At 36.9% G+C, this 17,962-nt stretch overlaps 3 protein-coding genes across 8 annotated transcripts; 1 reads left to right on the top strand and 2 right to left on the bottom strand.

Moving 5' to 3' along the window:
- Positions 1-93: 93 nt before the first annotated feature.
- Positions 94-4,197, bottom strand: LOC111432335 (probable inactive receptor kinase At5g58300). Of its 2 annotated transcripts, none has more exons than XM_023069172.1 (3): positions 4,112-4,197; positions 897-2,173; positions 94-819 (listed from the first exon to the last, which is right to left on the bottom strand). In XM_023069172.1, the coding sequence occupies exons 2-3, from the start codon at positions 2,137-2,139 to the stop codon at positions 179-181; spliced, it is 1,884 nt and encodes a 627-aa protein (XP_022924940.1). In that variant the 5' UTR covers positions 2,140-2,173; positions 4,112-4,197; the 3' UTR covers positions 94-178. The 2 variants fall into 2 exon arrangements, with proteins under 2 accessions (XP_022924940.1, XP_022924941.1); XM_023069173.1 differs by lacking the exon at positions 4,112-4,197 and adding an exon at positions 2,764-2,854.
- Positions 4,198-5,529: 1,332 nt separating this feature from the next.
- Positions 5,530-8,760, bottom strand: LOC111432336 (mucin-21-like). 3 transcript variants are annotated; one of them, XM_023069175.1, is made up of 6 exons: positions 8,365-8,760; positions 7,978-8,083; positions 7,413-7,536; positions 6,344-7,264; positions 5,803-6,202; positions 5,530-5,706 (listed from the first exon to the last, which is right to left on the bottom strand). In XM_023069175.1, exons 1-5 carry the CDS (start codon positions 8,537-8,539, stop codon positions 5,825-5,827), a joined length of 1,704 nt encoding a protein of 567 aa, XP_022924943.1. In that variant the 5' UTR covers positions 8,540-8,760; the 3' UTR covers positions 5,530-5,706; positions 5,803-5,824. The 3 variants fall into 3 exon arrangements, with proteins under 3 accessions (XP_022924943.1, XP_022924942.1, XP_022924944.1); XM_023069174.1 differs by having other exon boundaries at positions 5,530-6,202; XM_023069176.1 differs by having other exon boundaries at positions 5,530-6,202; positions 6,359-7,264; positions 8,365-8,759.
- A 2,593-nt stretch (positions 8,761-11,353) lies between these two features.
- LOC111432339 (acetyltransferase NSI-like) lies at positions 11,354-15,825 on the top strand. 3 transcript variants are annotated; one of them, XR_002708626.1, is made up of 9 exons: positions 11,354-11,594; positions 11,794-11,879; positions 12,209-12,269; positions 13,068-13,254; positions 13,476-13,575; positions 13,668-13,768; positions 13,887-13,980; positions 15,164-15,345; positions 15,435-15,648. XR_002708626.1 is itself a non-coding variant. In XM_023069180.1 (8 exons), the coding sequence occupies exons 1-7, from the start codon at positions 11,560-11,562 to the stop codon at positions 14,046-14,048; spliced, it is 732 nt and encodes a 243-aa protein (XP_022924948.1). In that variant the 5' UTR covers positions 11,354-11,559; the 3' UTR covers positions 14,049-14,073; positions 15,703-15,825. The 3 variants fall into 3 exon arrangements, 2 of the variants coding, with proteins under 2 accessions (XP_022924948.1, XP_022924947.1); XM_023069180.1 differs by lacking the exons at positions 15,164-15,345; positions 15,435-15,648 and adding an exon at positions 15,703-15,825 and having other exon boundaries at positions 13,887-14,073; XM_023069179.1 differs by having other exon boundaries at positions 15,164-15,648.
- The last annotated feature ends 2,137 nt before the right edge of the window (positions 15,826-17,962 follow it).

Below are 17,962 nucleotides of genomic sequence, written 5' to 3'. Positions count from 1 at the left end.
GTAATAATAATAATTTCAAAACTTCGATCCTAGTTTAGGATGAACACGCGCAAATTGGATGAAAAGTAATGTTTCCAGTGGCGGACAAGTGAGTAACACGATAGCAGCATGGTTTGATTACCTTACACAATGGATACAACTTTGATTCATATGATTAGAATGAATGAGATAAGAGCAATTACAAGGTCGGAGTATTCGAGTCATTGTCCCTGTCTCCGTTCCCGTCTCCGGTTTTGTTATCTTCTAATGATGGTCGAGTTCCCGAGCTAGATGGTCGAATATCCTCGATCATCCTTACGACTTCCTCCATCGTTGGTCTCATATCAGACACTCGAGACACACATGCCATTGCTATTTGAAGCATTTGAACCAACTCTTCTTCAATGTTCTCATACTTCATTAGCTCTACATCAAACACCTCTGATGTCCATTCCTCTCTAACCACAGATTGCACCCATCTAGGAAGGTCCATGACCTCGTCACGCCCTGGCGATTGGGCTGGAGCTTTCCTAGTCAACATCTCAAGCAAAACAACTCCAAAGCTATAAACATCAGACTTTTGAGTCAACTTTCGAGTCTCGATCACCTCGGGAGCTCGATACCCTATGCTTCTAGACGGAACGGCAGCGGAGTTCATCAAATGAGTCAGCCCAAAATCGGATATACAACCATTAAGGTCTTGTGTGAGAAGGATGTTAGAGGACTTTATGTTTCCATGGATGAACTTTGAATGAATATGTGCAAGGCCTTTGGCACTCCCTAATGAAACCTTCAGTCTCGTTTCCCAATCCGGTGGCACCCGACCGCCTTCTCGGGTTCCTGCAGAATGTAACGAGCACGAAATAATTTTTCTAGCATTCATCTAAATGATCCATAAAAGTTAGAATAGAGCATACCATGGAGTAATGTCGAAAAGCTTCCAACGATGGCATAATCGTAAACTAAAAGCTTCTCGTCTTTCGAATAGTAATAGGCACGGAGCGGTACGACGTTTCGATGCTGGCCTATCCTCCCAACAATCTCCATTTGTTGATCAAATTCCTTTTTCCCAGCTACCATTTCTTTCAACCTCTTTACTACAACTGTTGTTCCTTCCTCCAAGATTGCCTTGTAAGTAGTCCCATAACTACCTTTTCCGAGCACCTCGGCCGAGGCTCTTAACAAGTCGTCGAGATCAAAATTATACGAACATCCTTCAAAGAAAACCAGCCTATTCTTCTCGGCCTCTTGTATCCCGCTTCCGAAATCCTCCTTCGGTTGCTTGGTTCTTTTACGAGCTCCTTTCATTGCATCAGTACTACCTTCACCATCTTTTTTCTTCATACAACAGACAATAATCATCAACACAAGGAGGAACAGCACTGCAGAACCACCTAATCCAATGGCAACGATCGCTCCGATATTTATGCTCCTTTCCCTCTCGGGAGGAGACGACGACGGTACGGGGGCGATATTAACCGAGCAAGTTTTCAGAGGAGAGCCACATAGCTTTAAGTTCCCTTCAAAGGATGAAGCAGGAAATGATTGCAAAGAACCAGGAATAGGACCACTAAGATGGTTGTAGCTCAAGTTCAATAGCTTAAGCTTTAGCTGACCAATATCAGGAATGGATCCAGTTAGGGAGTTGTTTTGAAGGTTGAGGCTAATGAAGTGCGTTAAGGTTCGTATCGACGTCGGGATGTCCCCAGAGAGATCGTTGAAAGACAGGTCCAGGAAGGTAAGGCTAGGAGACAGGGAAGAAGGAATTTTACCTGAAAAGTTATTGTGTTGAAGATACATAAACTTTAAGGAGGGGAGGGCTAGAACATCTGATGGAACGTTTCCGAAAAGATTGTTAGATCGAAGACTCAGAGTTCCAAGAGCGTGTAACTTTCCGAGTGTATTGGCGGGGATCGGACCGTATAGACCAACGGCAGGCAGCCTAAGAGCGAGCACGTTTGAACGGTCTGAGGTGCAAGTGATGCCAATCCATGTAGTGCAGACTGAGGTAGAAGAATCCCAGTTGAGTTTTCGACCGTGCCGAACGGTCGAAATGAAGTCGAGAAGAGCTTGCTTGTCTGAGTTCAGATCAGCAGCAATAGAGTGGAAGTATATGAGTATGAGTAAAGATGATGCTAGAGAAAGGGATTGTTGCCTCATGGAGGAGTTCACAGAGGAAGGCTACTGCTGCTGTCTAAAGGAAATAAAAAAGGATCCAAAATCAGCTAACCATATAGAAATTGTCTCAATGCAAAGAAAAAGAAGCAACCTTCTATCATGTTATCATATGCATGGTTATATTGGAGTGGAATATAAGAAAAACTATGCAGCAGGAAGTGAGATCCCACGTCGGTTGGAGAGGGGGATGAACATTTCTTATAAACGTGTGGAAACCTCTTCCTAGTAGATGCGTTTTGAAACCGTGAGGATAATGGGTTTGGGTTGTGACAAATGGTATCAGAGCTAGAAACCGGACGATGTGCTAGCGAGAAGACTGAGCTCTAAAGGGGGTGGACACTAAGCGGTGTGTCAGTGAGAACGTTGGGTTTCCAAGGGGGGTGGATTGTGAGATCCCACATCGGTTGGAGAGAGGAACGAAACAATCCTTATAAGGATGTGGAAACCTCTCCCTAGTATACACATTTTAAAACTGTGAGGCGGATGATGATACGTAACGGGACAAATTTGGTACGGTGGGTCTGGGGTGTGAGAAATAGTATTAGAGATAGACACTATGCGATGTGCCAGTAAGAAGGTTGAGCCCTTAAGGGGGTGGACACTAACCGGTGTGTTGCTAGGACGATGGGGCCCAAGGGGGGTGAATTGTGAGATCCCGCATCGGTTGGACAGGGGAACGTAACACTCCTTGTAAGAGTATGGAAAGCAAAAAGTGAGATAATATGAGAACGGAAAAGAAAGAATGAAATGAAAAGAGAAAAGAATAAGAGTTTTGTGGAAAAGAAAAAGGCATTAAAGTGAGTAGCAAAAGAAATGCTCGTAGAATCCCTTTTTCAGCTTTCATTTATGAACTTCCTTTTGCATTGCCCAACTTATTCAATGAAGTTAAAATTGAGATCATGGAAGGAAAGAAAAAGGCAGAATTCTACCCTTTTTCTTTTTTGTCTAAGCTTTAACTTTATCGGCTAAGTGCAAAGAAGAAACACAAGATAATGGAGGCATCTATCATAGCTAAAGGAAGAACCAAAAACTACGAACATATGAGAGAGAACGAAGCATTCTTTATAAAGGTGTGAGAATCTCTCCTTAATAGACGAGTTTTAAAATCTTGAGGGAAAGTTCGAAAGGGAAAGCCCAAAGAGGACAATATGGACTTGCGGTGGACTTGAGCCGTTACAAATGATATAAGAACTAGACACCGGGTAATGTGCCAACGAGGAGGCTGAGTCCTGAAGGGGGTGGACACGAGGCGGTGTATCAACAAGGATGCTGAGCCTCGAAAGGGGTGGATTAGGAGGTGCCACATTGATTAGAGAAGGGAACGAGTGTCAGCCAAGCCTACCGCCAGTAGATATTGTCCTCTTTAGACATTTTCTTTCGGGCTTCCCATCAAGTTTTTCAAAACACGTCTGCTAAGGAAAAGTTTCCACACCTTTATAAAATGCTTCGTTCTTCCCAGCTTTCTCATTGGCACTCGTTTCCTTCTCCAATGGATGTGGGACCCTTCAATCCATCTCCTTTGGGCGTAGCATCCTTGATGACACACCGCCTCATATCCACTCCCTTCAAGGCTCAGCCTTCTTGCTAGAACATCGCCCGGCATCTGGGTTTGATACAATTTGTAACAGCAACTTCATTGCAAGCAGATGTTGTCATCTTCTTTGAGCTTTCCCTTTCGGGCATCCCCTCAAAGTTTTTAAAACGCTAGGAAGAGGTTTCCACGCCCTTATAAAGAATGTTTCAATTCTCCACCCCAACCGACCCGAGAACTTTTCCCGATTGAGACTCTCGGAAACGAAACACACTTTCAAATCAGAGTGACCACAGAACCCATCAACTCAAATACTCCAAAACCCATTTCATATATCCAAAAACCCAATTAGAAAACGTACATAACACAAAACCCAACAACAAGAAAAGGGTAATTTGAGGTGAAATAAGAGAGAAAACGAACCTAAAAAGCCATGAGCAGCATTGAGCAATAGCTTTGTGTAGCAGCCGAGTAGAGATGAGATAAGAGAGAAAAAGAAGAAGCAAGCAAGCAAGCAATCAAAATCTTTAATTTGGTAGGTGAAGGCCATTTTCAAAATCTTTAATTTTTTATGATTTTTGTTTCATTTTATTTCATTCAAAATGGATATAACAAAAATCTAGTCGCAAGTTGAGTCTTCGTAGAATCCAGCTCACACAATATTTGTGGAACCGACGTGACTAAATCATTTAAAAATTTGATCTAAACTCCGTTAAATATCTTTAGGTATCAGAGCCAAATACCGAACGATGTGTCAGCGAGGAGGCTATTCTCCGAAGAGAGTAGACATGAGGCGGTGTGCCAATAAGAATGCTCGACCCTGAAACGGAGGGGAGGAAAAGAAATTTGATGTTTAAATTAATTAAAAAAATTCTGTTCAATCCTTATGAAAATCTTTAATATTATTGGAGATTTTTTTTAATATTATTTATTAACAGTTTTTCTTACAGGTTAGAATCCTATTTAAAATTAAGAAAGTAAAATAAATTAATATTGAAATAGTTTTTTTTTTTAATACAATAATTTAAAATACATTATATTTTAGTAATAAATCTAATAAATTTTAGGGACTATATTTTACTTTAAAATGAGATCTCACCAACCAAATGCTAATTCATGAATGAAAATATAAAATAATATATATATATATATATATATATATATATATATATATATATATATTTGGTTAAAAATGTCTAGGGCCAAAATGGTCATATGCTAATAACAAAATATATTTTTATTTGTTGTCGTTTTAGGAGGTGGAAGTAGTTGACCTACCATATTATTTTATTAGACTTTTAATTTTAATTTTAATTAAATGAAACTTCATTTATACTATATCTAATTTTTACCTTAAATTACACCTAATTTATTAGTCAACAATAATAAAAATTTAGACCAAAAAAATAATTTATACCTTAAACTTTCAATTTTATCAATTTTTACTAAATTCACCTTAAATCAGAGTTTAATTTTAATTTAAAAAAATATTTAAAACTAGCATAAAGTCTATACATTAATATACAAAATCAACTTTTTAGAAAATCTACCAAAATTTATAAATTTCAATTTTTTTTTTTTAGATTTCTCTTAATAATAATACTAATTCTAATTCAAATGCGGAGTTCGTTGGGACATTTCTTACCTCCAACCTGATTTAACTCAACCATTATTTTTTTAGGCTAGGTTGGGTTGTTACCTCAATAAAGTATTCATATATTTGAATCCAACCCAAACAAATTCATAACCTGAACAATAATAAGTTGAATTGATCGGATTTTTGAGTATGCGAATACGAAATGAAAATATAATTATTTTAATTTTTTCTCTTGCATAGGTTAAAAGACAAAATGAGAGGGCAATTTATCCAAAAACAAATTCTTTGGGATACACAAAATGGCTTCAAAATGCACATAAGAGAGAATATTCACCCTACTATTACGAGGAAACTAACGTACTAATTTTTCTTCACAAATTTCTCCATATTTCTATCTTCTCTTCTCCCTCTTGAGGTTTCACTGCAATTGAGCAGATTCCATCATTTTCTAAACCAAAATGATCCCAAAATATAATATGATAATGACAATGATAATTCAAGAAAATACAATACAAACCCCATCATCGTCATCTTAGATGCTACAAGAGGCCGAAAGGTTCAGGCAGAGCTTCAAATCCATAATCCAAAATGGAACCCAAATCCGTTTTATCATCTGCGCTGTGCAGCCAGTTCGTGTTCTTCAAGTCCTCTTTCAGCAATATCGATTCGTAATGGGAGCTTTCGTACATGTCCAAATGATTCAAGCTTCCACAAAATCTTCCATTCTCTCCTCCATCAGGATGAAAATGGTTCCCTCTCTCCATGTTGTTGTTACTGCTCTTTTGGAAGTCAGTATCGATGGCATTGGAGTTGCTTGAAGTAACGGACGGAGTTTTGGAAGTCGCCGATCGGATGCTGTGGGGAAATAGAGTATTGGCTGAACCTGAGCGCATGATCCCAGGGCCATTTCTTATATCCTGCATCACACAAGCAGAAGCAGATTGGATTGTTTAAATTTGGTACAAAACGATGTGTCCTGAACGCGAAAAGAATTCGCGTTCGTGTTCTTAACAGCACTTGGATTAAGTTAAATCGTCGAGAAAGTTGATGAGGCATACCATATGTCTGGTGGCCACATCAAGTGATTTCTTTGAAATAGACCTTCCATATCCGTTGCTTTCTGCTGTAGAGGTAGAAGAAGTCCTCACAGGTCTCCGTCCGCCCAAATCAGAAGAACTTGAAAGTGTCCTACTTTCAGGATTGCCACTGAGGTGTCCATTGGTATTCACTCGACCCCTTCCAGGAGTGTCTGTTAGCCTTCCCCTTGAGACGTTAGGCGATGCTGCTCTTCTAGGCATGTTGACGGTTGATGTAGGCTCGGAACTCCCTCTAACTGATGCAGCAGGAGTTGGACGGGATCTACCAGCCGAAATTGGCCTATCTGGCAATGTTATTCTGAGGTTTGGAGGGGTATCAAGGGAAAAATCAGGGGGGACGATTGGCTGAGGTGCAGCCCGAACTCGAGGACTAGGGGAACTTTGTCGAGATGATGAAGTTGAACTGCGTCCATTAGTTGATAGGATACGCCCTGTAGAAGGAGTGCCAACTACAGAAGAGAGTGAAGGAGCAGAATTTCGTCGAGTGGGTGTAGATGGGCGGGAATTCGACCGGGGTGCAGGAGTACTCAGATTTGCAGGAATTTGAGGCCTAGAACTAGGAGTGGACGGCCTTGAACTTTGTGTTTTCCTTGGTTTTTCAATGGAGGAGCTGGTGAGGGATGGACGGGCCCTTGAAGGAGTCGAGGACCTTGATGGTGTCAAGCATGAGGATGGAGTAGAAGTTCTTGCAATAGATGAATTGCGTGTGCTTGGGGAGGAAGGCCTTACGTAAGAGGAAACTGAACCCGAGCTTGTATTAAGAATCGATGAAGACCTGTTGGAATAACTACTATTCTGTGGGGCGGAGACAGAGGACCGAGACACGGAACTGCTCCTAGATGGCCTAGAAGGATTGCTACTCTCTGATTGTGAAACTGAAAGCTGAAATGGATATGGGAAGCAATTAAAAACACCCTAGATCATACAACTAAAGAGCAATCTTCAACATCCCCACTTAAACGCGTTTGTATCATATCATATATAATGCAATTCAGGAAGATCATTGGTAGTAAAGAAGGCAGAACCATACCCTCAAAGCTTTTGTTGTTGAAGACGATCCGACTAACATACTGCTTCTCGGTGCCGCTACAGTAGATTGAACTTCATTTCTAGAGGATGAAGGGAGAAGAGGAGTCCCAGGAGGTGCGAGAAGCCTGTAGCCCAAAGGTTAGCCAGAAAAGAAACATGTTTCAGAACACATATCCATTTTTTTTTAGATCAGAATTGTTGATATCTACTTCATATAACCCCTCATCAAGCAGCAGTATTCAATTTTTTGACAAATTATTGACATGTTCTTACAACTTTCTAATTATAATATATGTTCTTTTTGTACCAGTATCATTCTTAAAGAGATAATTTAAAGAATGCACAAGGGCCCCGCTCATGATTACGAAAGTAAATCAAGTAAATATATACAGTCTCAGAACATCAATTAATTGGTCCATGTCGGGTAGAATTCAGAAATGCTGATCTCCATAATTGATAATCCTATAGAATACTTGCGATATCGATAAAATCTTAGATAACTTAGGGACTACTTCATTGATAACTGATGATAGAGAGCGTCAAAACATTGAAATCATTGAAGTTACCAGTCATAATCGTGTTTTCCTTCCTCAGCCGACGACAACATATCATCGATCCCACTCTTAGCCATTTTCACCGATCCAAATGAAAGCCTCCCCAATTTCACCAACGCTGCCACGAAAACCAGATCAAACAATTTAATAACCATTCACCACGTAACAAAAAACCAGAAGAAAATGAACCAAAAACGATCCGAAATTCATAACAACACGCAGTTCAATCTTAAAACCATCAGATTCAGAACTACAATAACCTCCTCATAAAGTCACCACAAATTTCAAAAACCTCATTCAACCGCAACAACCACAAAAACAAAACATCTCAAATCCACACAAATCCACAACGATTGAGCACAAACAAATCACATCAAATCAATCACAGACTAGTCCTACCATCAAAGGAATCTTCGGAGGCAGCAACGGAGAGACTCCGACGATTCTTGGAGAAGAGATCCAGATTCTCATCAGAATCTCTGGAGATTCCAGTGAAGCTATGGCCATGGCGATGCTGCGACAAGACAGAACCATTCCGGCCACCAGCGATCGACTCCCTCCAGCTGCGGTTCATGTCGGTGAGGATTGGAAGTTTCCGATCAGGAAAACGACATAGAGAGGGAAATTGGTGGCTAGAAATGGAAGAAATCAGTCTGAGAAGTTCCTATATGCCACAAGGAAACAAAGAGAGAGAGAAGGAAGAGTCGTAGTCAGCGGCAGATCTCCATATTTGGGTTTAGCAACGGCGGTTTTGGCCGTGGCTTCATCTGAATAGTTGAGGAAGTGAAGTATATTACTTTTTCTATTTCTTTTTTTGTTTGTATCTTTTATTACAATTTTTTTTTAAACATAATTTTAAATAAATATTTTGTAATAAAAATTATTAATGTCTTTAATTCATTCAAAAACTTTTTTTTTTTTTATAGTGCTTTACATTTAATTGGATAGAACTAAATTTTGGATTTTTAAAAAAATTAAGTCAATGAAAATAATAATAATAATAATAATATTTTAAATTTCTTAAAAATTATTTCATGCTTTTGTCTCTATCCTCATTTTTCAAAATTAAGATTTTTCTATTAAACTAAATTAATAAAAATATTATTTTTAACTTTTAAAAGTTTCAAAATTACTAGTAAATTAAAAAAAATTAAAAAAAACGCTTAGGGTTAGTTTTGAATGAAATCAATTAATATTTATTTTAAAAATATCCTCGAAATTTTAATTTTTTTAAAAAATATTTTTGAGTTTTCAAAAGTTTTATTAATACTTTTATTGTTAGTATCATATCTAAAAAATATTCATGAACTTTCCAAAATACGTCTAGATAATTTATGAGGTGGCAATAGACGATTTTTGTCCATATGTGGATAGTAAATTTTTCTTTTTTTTTTTACTTTTTTTATTATAAAGGTAAAAAGTGTTGATGCTAATTTTAAATTTTGATACTAATTGTAAATGTATTTTTAAATTTTTTTAAAAAAAATGAAAAGTATTAATAAAACTTTTAAAAATTGAAGTTTCCACCTAAAACTGATGGTAAGGAGTAGACGAAAACCCTAAAGAGACTGTATGAATATCTATTATTTAACCTTAAAGAGTTAAAGAAGTCAAAACCGAACTCTAGAAAAGCTTAACTCATCTACTCCGTCGAAAAGTATCCACGTGACCTAAAATGTTCAATAAAGGCCAAAATGAACTTAAACATTTGCGTGGGAATCCTAATGTGCGTAACCTCCGAACCTACATAAGTGTTGTAATGGTGCATACCTGCTATAGGAGACTAAAACCTAACTCGAAATAAGCTTAGAGTGCCAACCTCGCCTTATGAAACCGACAAAATATACCGAAAGTTGCAAAGAGGTGAACGTGCGTATTTTTAAAGCGAAATGGACTTCAACATTACGCTACTGAGCCCAATGCACATTGCTATCCCTCCAAACGTACGCAAGTGTCTTAATGTTGTAGGAGGCCTAAACCTAAATAAATGAGCTTAAAGCATCGAGCTTGCTTAAGGGTTCGATTTATTAGAGGTTTTCTCGACGCATAGGTAATAGTATGACCCAAGTTGTAAAAAAAATTAAAGTAGAAAATTAAGAGAAAAAAAAAAGATTTTTAATTAAAAAAAAAAAAAAAGCGATGACACGTGGAGAGCCTGGAAATGGTCCGGCAAAGTTGGGCTATCAACTTCGCATCTAGAAAAAATCCGACAGCACGTGTCACCTTTAGAAAATAGACACGTCATTTCACTGCCGTCATAATTTAATTTCTTCTTCATTATTTTTTCATCTTCTTTCCAATAATTTTTGTTCTCTCCTTTTAATTTTAATTTTTCTGATAGTATCCATCATATTTTATGTAGAACAATAATTATGAATAATTGTTTATATTAAAAAATCTAATTTCGTTATTGATTAACCACTCATTATTTATTTATTTATTTATTTATAATTGATTAACCATCGCTATAGTTTGGATTGGATTATAAACTTATTTGGGTTGAACCGAACTAAGTTAAATTTATTTATTAAATTTATTATTTAATAACTTTTTAAATAATTTTGAAGGTTTGAAAATAAATAAATACACGTTTTTATGAGTCTTTTACTTTTATTAAAAATGAAAGTTTGAATAAATAGACTTGAACAATCAGAAACAACCCAACTAAAATAATTTATGGTTGAGTTCGGTTCCATTCAATATTTAATTAGGGTTGTTTCTAGTTTACATCTAATAAATCTCTGAATTTCTAAATTTTGTGTGAAGATCTGTGCAGACATTTTTTTTATAAGTTTATAGATCTATTAGACATGAAAAAATAAATTAACGTCATATATAAAATTTTAAAAAAATAAATTTTATATTTAATAAATCAACGAGCATTAACAAGAACATAAGCGAAAATGAAGATAAGTATAATCCAAAATTTATGAATACGTGACCCCCACTAGTTGGGTTACGAAGTATAATCGAAAAACAAAAATTTGAATAAATAACACGAACAATCCGAATCAACCTAATTCAAAAAAATTATAGTTGGATTGAGCTGAGTTCGTTATTTAACAATGGTTGTTTGGATTGAAAAATTTACCACCCGAATAGTCGAGTTTGATTTAAAAAAATGTCTCAATCGATCCAATCATACCTACGACAACCTTAAAATTTGTGTTTATTTCCTCACAATTTAGGTTCCAACATTAGTTTAAATTTTGAAAACATTTGAGTCGACCAAATAATTATATGTTTAATTTGAAAAGGAGAGATCATGTTACAAATGTTCCAACCTACTACTAAAATTGAATAAGATTATTATAAATAAATAAATAAATAACTATATATATATATATATATATATTTAGTTTAAGCAATAAATGGCAAAAATTGATAGGCTAGCGACCACCTGAAGAAGAAGATGGACCAGGGGATTCTGTGGAGAGCAGACGATTCCGAGGGCACAACTGAATCTTCTTCTACAACGAATCGCCTCACCTTCATTGCTGCTCCGGCTATTTCTCTGAAGTTCCGATTTGGATTGGAGCTCTCAAAGCTACCCACAACAGTGGACTAATTCCGCTCGGTGATCGTCATCTAGAAATGATGTCTCAGAAACTCATCGGCGCTTCTTCTCCGTAAGTAATCTTCATCGCACAGCCTCCATTTTGATCTATCTTCACTTTCATGCAAGTTTGTTCAAATTTGACTTCTCTGGTTTCCAATTGAGTTGTTCTCTTCGTAGCGCGAGTTGAATTTGATTGTGCATGCACCTTAATTTCGTCGCTTAGTTGTATGATTCGTTCGGCTACGTTTTTTTTTGTTGAAATGATGCAGAAGCCAAGTTGTTCTGTTGGATTGTAACTCTAAAGGATCGGACTCGTTGCTGGTTCCTCGCAATCTGAACTACGGGTTCACTAGAGGTATCCTCGCTATATCAGCCATTTTTTTGTTTTTAAGCTGCTGTTTATGTTAAAGATTGGATGTTAGTTGAATGAATCTCTGTTACAACTTTCTCTCGTGTCTTTAGTGGTTGAAGGAATCGCCATTGTTGCTGAACTTGGCCAATTTATGGATTTTGATTCACTTTTTTATCCAACTTAAGTGTCACCCTGCTTTTGCTCCTTTTTTTAGGATATTGAATGTTTAAAATTAAAATTTGAAGCATTAGTTTCAGTCGTACGTTTCTTGGAAACTCGTTCTTAATTTCTTTCCCTCTGTATGCTAATTTTGCGTGTGTATCGTTTTGCAGTGAGCAAAAAGCTGAAGGTATGTCGACACCGAGCTAGTTTTTGGGACAATATCAAATCCGGGTAATTCGAGATATGGCTATTCTGGTGACTTTTTTTTTGCACACACTGCAATTTTATTGTAAGCATGCTTTGACAGATTTCTAGATAACACAATTTTGATTGCTGTTTTAGTATGTTGCCCTTCTATGTTAGATATTAGATATAGCTAAATTTTCAAATTTATAACCAGGAACCGCCCCTGACGTTTTGACCATCTGTAAATATTGGGGTTCGATAATCATTTTGGGAAATCGTAAGAATCCATATGTTCAATATGCTGCTTTACCAATATTAGTTTTTTTTGGGGTAAGAAACAAAAAAGAGTGGGTGGTAATCATACCCGCTATTTTGATCGACATGTATTCTATTCTGATAAGCTAAACAGAAATTCGAAATATACCAGTGAAACACTTCTTTACTCTAGGGAACCTCGGAGGAGGACACTATTAGAGAAATTATGCTATGTAAATAAGAACCATGAAAACGTCAACAAGAAAACAAGTAAACACCGGAGAACTTAAAATCATTTACCATTCTCCCTTGAAGGATCCTTGTAGAAGGTCTCTCATGTGAGGGTTGTTTAATGAAGATGAGAGGTATTTGCAATCGATGTGAAGAAATCATGTAAAGTCATGCTGGTTTGTTAACCTTTAAGAAAATAGAAGTTTTAAATATTTGAGTGTGATTATGAGGTTTTCTCTCTCCTCTAAATTTCAATTCCATTGAACTTCTTGGTGGGAATCATTTACATCCTACTGACAAGCATGATCCACAAGTTTTTACTCTTTTTTACAAAGGAATTTCTGCTTCTTGTTGCAGGTTCTTGAATAATAATACTACCCAAGTGGTCGAACCTCCTTCCACGCTTCAGGAAGAGGAAGAAGAACCCTTGCCTGAGGAGTTTGTTCTCACTGAAACGACATTACCGGATGGAACAATTGAACAAATAATATTCTCTACGGGTGGAGATGTTGATATATATGATCTTCAAGCCCTTTGTGATAAGGTTAGTCATTCAGATTTTAGTACCTTTTGAGAAATATTAGTTTTGTAGACCATGATCTCAGGGTCTAGAATTGTGTTTCGTTTAGTTAATTTGTACGTTTTATATATAAGAAAGTACGTGCTACTACATCCATCCTCTCTGGCCCGATGTTATTGCAAATTTGTGATGCACATTATTACGATTTACCAATCCATGTGTTAGTAATGTATTTTTGTTGACAGGTAGGTTGGCCACGTAGACCACTAAACAAATTAGATGTAGCCCTTAGAAACAGTTATATGGTAGCTGCACTACATTCAACTCGGAAATCTCCTGTTTCAGGTACTTTGTGCTGATTTTTCATTCACTTGCCCTACTTCTACGTCTGAAAATATTATGAACAACTTATTGTATTTTGAGAAGTTATTTGACAGAGGAGAATGCACCAAAGAAGCTCATTGGTATGGCTCGTGCCACATCAGACCATGCGTTCAACGCTACAATTTGGGATGTTCTTGTGGATCCTTCTTATCAGGTTATCATTGGCTACCGTGAAAACTTAACAAATTATACGTATTGTATTGTGGATTTGCAATTTATGGTAACATACCCACGTTAGGAATTGGCAATATATGTATTGTTTTGTGGCTCAGGGTCAAGGCCTAGGCAGGGCCCTTGTTGAAAAGCTTATAAGGGCACTTTTGCAAAGGGATATTGGCAATATAGCACTCTTTGCAGATAGCCAAGGTATAGTAGCCCTCTTTAGTGCTTCCCTAGGAAATAATTACTGTAACCTTTCTTCGCAGCTTAGTTAAAGCATCTATCCTCCAAGAACGACATCGATTGGAGAGGGGAATGAATGAGTACCAGCTAGGACGCTGGGCCTCAAAAGGGGATGGATTGTGAGATCCCACATTGGTTGGGGAGGAGAATGAGACATTATTTATATGGGTGTGGAAATTTCTCCCTAGCAGACATGTTTTTAAAACTTTGGGGGAAAGTCCGGAAGGAAAAATCCAAAGAGGACAATATCTGCTAGCGGTGGGCTTGAGCTTACAAATGGTATCAGATCTGCTAGCGGTGGGCTTGAGCTTACAAATGGTATCAGAGCCTTAACCTCTCAAATGGTTTTCAGAATATTAGATCAAATATGGGGTGAAGAATTTTGTAACTACAACTTCTTGGAGGAAGTATATGTTAGATGAACACGACTCTCCACAATTGTATGATATTGTCCACTTTGAGCATAAGCTCTCATGGCTTTGCTTTGGGCTTCCCCAAAAGGCCTCATACCAATGGAGATAGTATTCCCACTCCCAATAATCCTCAACAATCCTCCCCTCGAACAAAGCACACTATAAGCCTCCCCTTAATCGAGGCTCGACTCCTTTCTTTGGAGCCCTCGAACAAAGTACACCCTTTGTTCGACACTTTAGTCACTTTTGACTACACCTTCGAGGCCCACATTTCTTTGTTCGACATTTGAGGATTTTATCGACATAGCTAAGTTTAGGGCATGGCTCTGATACCATGTTAGATGAATACGGCTCTCCACAATCGTATGATATTGTCCACTTTGAGCATAAGCTTTCATGGCTTTGCTTTGGGCTTCCCCAAAAGGTCTCATACCAATGGAGATAGTATTCCCCACTTATAAACCGATGATCTTCCACTAAATTAACCAATGTGGGACTCACTCCCAATAATCCTCAACAATATAGATGCTTTAACTGCCAGCTTAATTCATGTTGGCTACTATCATAGATCTTGATGCTCTACATCTATTTTCTTTATGGGTTTCGGGTTTCCTCCCACCCCTATATCACAATCGTAGGACAACGAACTTACTTCAACTCCAATTTTAGCTTATGGAATAACTTAGATTGGATTTGGATTCAGCTAAAAGTCTAAAACAATGTGATTGTTGCAGTGGTAGAGTTTTACCGGAATCTAGGCTTCGAACCCGACCCCGAAGGAATTAAAGGCATGTTTTGGTACCCGAAACATCATAATTAGAATCTTTGCTTGGAGACAAGGTCACATTTCTTCCGATCTTGGAATGAAAATGGAAGAATGAGTTTTAATGGTCATATTTGTATGACCATTGTTGAGGTTTGTATATACACCATATTTATGAATAATATCTGACACCTTGTGTGCAACTTCTATTAATGTTCTACGTGGCTCTCCTCTTCCGGCAGATGATCCTATTTTCCTTGGGAAAGTTATATCAATTTTAACTGGACGTGTAGAGACATTCTTCACTATCCTTGTACTGTTCAAATACTGGAGCTGTTTGGCTCATAAGAAAGGTCTATGTAATTCAATGTTCATAAGTGGATGTTTGATAGATAGGTTTATCTATCTTATGTAATGGATTTGCTAATTCAAATTGGTAAATTGTATATTGTTCGAGATTTTGTGAGCTCTGAATGAGTTCTGATTCGAATGTGTCAAATTGTGAGATCCCACATCTATTGGACAGAGGAACGAGTATCAGCGATAACGCTGGGTCTCGAAGGGGATGGATTTTGAGATCCCATCTCGGTTGGAGAGGGGAACAAAACATTCTTTATAATGGTGTAGAAACCTCTTATAGTAGACATGTTACAACTTTGAGGAGGAGCTCGAAAGAGAAAACTCAATGAGAACAATATTTGCTAGCGGTGAGTTGGGTTGTTCCACGAATATATATTTTAATTTATTATTTGATTTAAAATAATACATAAAATTTTCTATGAATTTCTCATCTCTGAATACTCGGTGGTTTTTCTTTCTTTTAAGATGTTTATGTAGGTTTCGTGTGATGTCTCACATTGGTTAGGGAGGATAACAAATCACCATTTATAACGGTGTGGAAACCTTCCCCTAGCAGACGCGTTTTAAAGTCTTGAGGGCGAGCCTGAGAGGGAAAGTCCAAAGAGGACAATATCTGCTAGCGGTGGATCTGGGTTGTTACATTTCGATACTCTATTCAGGCGATAGCTAGGGAGATCTTGGCTGAAATTTAATAAACTTTGAAAATTTCACTACAATTTTCTTCATATACCACCAAATATTTATTTTTCAAGTTGAATTTTTGTTTGATACAAAGAAATTTAGGGCAGACCCAATTTTATTTCAAAGTCATTTAGAATATAGTCTCGAGATGAACGGCTCAAGCCCACCGCTAGCAGATATTGTTCTCTTTAGGTTTTCCTTTCGGACTTTTGTTCAAGGTTTTTAAAATGTGTCTATTAGAGAGAAGTTTCCACCCCTTATAAAACATGATTTGTTTCCCTCTCTAACCAATGTGGAATCTCACAATCCAGCCCTTTTCAGGGTCCAATATTCTCGTTGGCACTCGTTCTTCTCTTCAATCGATATGAAATCTCACAACCTACCCCCCTTCGAGGCCCAAAATCCTCACTGGTACACCGCCCAGTATCCACCCCTTTTTGGGGCTCAATGTCCTTGCTGATACACCGTTTAGTGCTTTGATATCATTTGTAACAGCTCTCCAACCGATGTGAAATCTCACAATCTTGTTTCTGTCATAACTATACTATAATATATTCTCCGGTAAAAAGTGTGGAGGCTATAATTTTTGGTAATGAACCAATGAATATTTGTTGGGAATCCTTCCTACTTGTGAAATATTTTATTGGTGGAAGCAAAATGGGATCTCCTCTAAGATACAAGTAAAGATATTTTGGGAATTCTAATAGTTAAAGTAATATTTGAGTCAACTTTCGGTATCAAAGGACGTGTAGTTTAATTATTTAGTTGTTCGTTAACTCCAAAATGGATAGATGATCTTCTTATATGTATGTAAAATTAGCTAAATTTTGAAAACCGTCAATTTCTAAGTCAATTTTTAGTATTAGGAGTGTGTAGTTGAAGTATCTCGTTATCTATTAACTCCAAAATTGATATATGCTCTTATATGCCGTACAAAACTAGCTAAAATTTGAAAACGGTCAACTCTAAGTCAACTTTCAGTATCGGAAGATGTGTAGTTGAATTATCTAGTTATCTACTAACTCTAAAACCAATAGATGCTCTTATATGCACGTAATAAACTAGCTACATTTTGAAGACCGTCAACTTAACTAACATTTAAAAAAGGTATTTGTCGTTTATCTAAAATTTACCATTCAAATATACCGATCCATTGTTTGGTTCATTTCAATTGTCTAATAAATATTTTAATTAAAATAAATGAAAAATTATACGTTTCAATATTTACCTACTGGTACAAAAATTATTATTTGAAATAAATGAAAAAGAGAGAAAAATTAGGCAAATTTAGGGTTTACGAAGCGGTCTTTTATTCGATGTATTAATTTTTACAGTTGTCGTTTTCTTCGAATGCAAAATACTGACACTAGGCAAAACGTCTTGTCCAAGTCATAAATCAAATTATTTCCGACTTACACAAGTTGATAAATCACCACTAAACTTAAAAAATTAAACTGAGAAAATATAATATACGATCGGCTCCACTTGTGACTTTGAAAACAGCGTGAAACTTAATCAACGGGTTTTTAACACGGATCGAGGAGGTCTTAATAATTATTTTATTTTATAATTACAAATTAGTCTATATGTATCAAATCTTATGTACTTTTAAGTACTTTTATATTTGAAATTGGAAAATTGTTTGAAGATAATGACCAAACTGCCCTCGGTTTTCTTTCTTGGGTTTTGGTTGAATATATAATATAACAATAGTCAATGGATCCCTTTT

Source organism: Cucurbita moschata, unplaced genomic scaffold (assembly GCF_002738365.1).
Source record: "Cucurbita moschata cultivar Rifu unplaced genomic scaffold, Cmos_1.0 Cmo_Scf00038, whole genome shotgun sequence".
Lineage (NCBI taxonomy): Eukaryota > Viridiplantae > Streptophyta > Magnoliopsida > Cucurbitales > Cucurbitaceae > Cucurbita > Cucurbita moschata.
Note: the sequence above shows the minus strand (reverse complement) of the source record. Positions and strands in the feature narration are given on the sequence as shown.

Coding starts and splice junctions, on each gene's coding strand:
- LOC111432335 (XM_023069172.1), bottom strand. CDS start 2,139: ATGAGGCAACAATCCCTTTCTCTAGCATCATCTTTACTCATACTCATA. Junction 820..896: donor CTTTTCGACATTACTCCATG/GTATGCTCTATT, acceptor TACATTCTGCAG/GAACCCGAGAAGGCGGTCGG.
- LOC111432336 (XM_023069174.1), bottom strand. CDS start 8,539: ATGAACCGCAGCTGGAGGGAGTCGATCGCTGGTGGCCGGAATGGTTCT. Junction 8,084..8,364: donor CTCCGAAGATTCCTTTGATG/GTAGGACTAGTC, acceptor TTTTCGTGGCAG/CGTTGGTGAAATTGGGGAGG. Junction 7,265..7,412: donor CAACAACAAAAGCTTTGAGG/GTATGGTTCTGC, acceptor TATCCATTTCAG/CTTTCAGTTTCACAATCAGA.
- LOC111432339 (XM_023069179.1), top strand. CDS start 11,560: ATGATGTCTCAGAAACTCATCGGCGCTTCTTCTCC. Junction 13,576..13,667: donor TCGGAAATCTCCTGTTTCAG/GTACTTTGTGCT, acceptor GTTATTTGACAG/AGGAGAATGCACCAAAGAAG. Junction 13,769..13,886: donor TTGTGGATCCTTCTTATCAG/GTTATCATTGGC, acceptor TTTGTGGCTCAG/GGTCAAGGCCTAGGCAGGGC.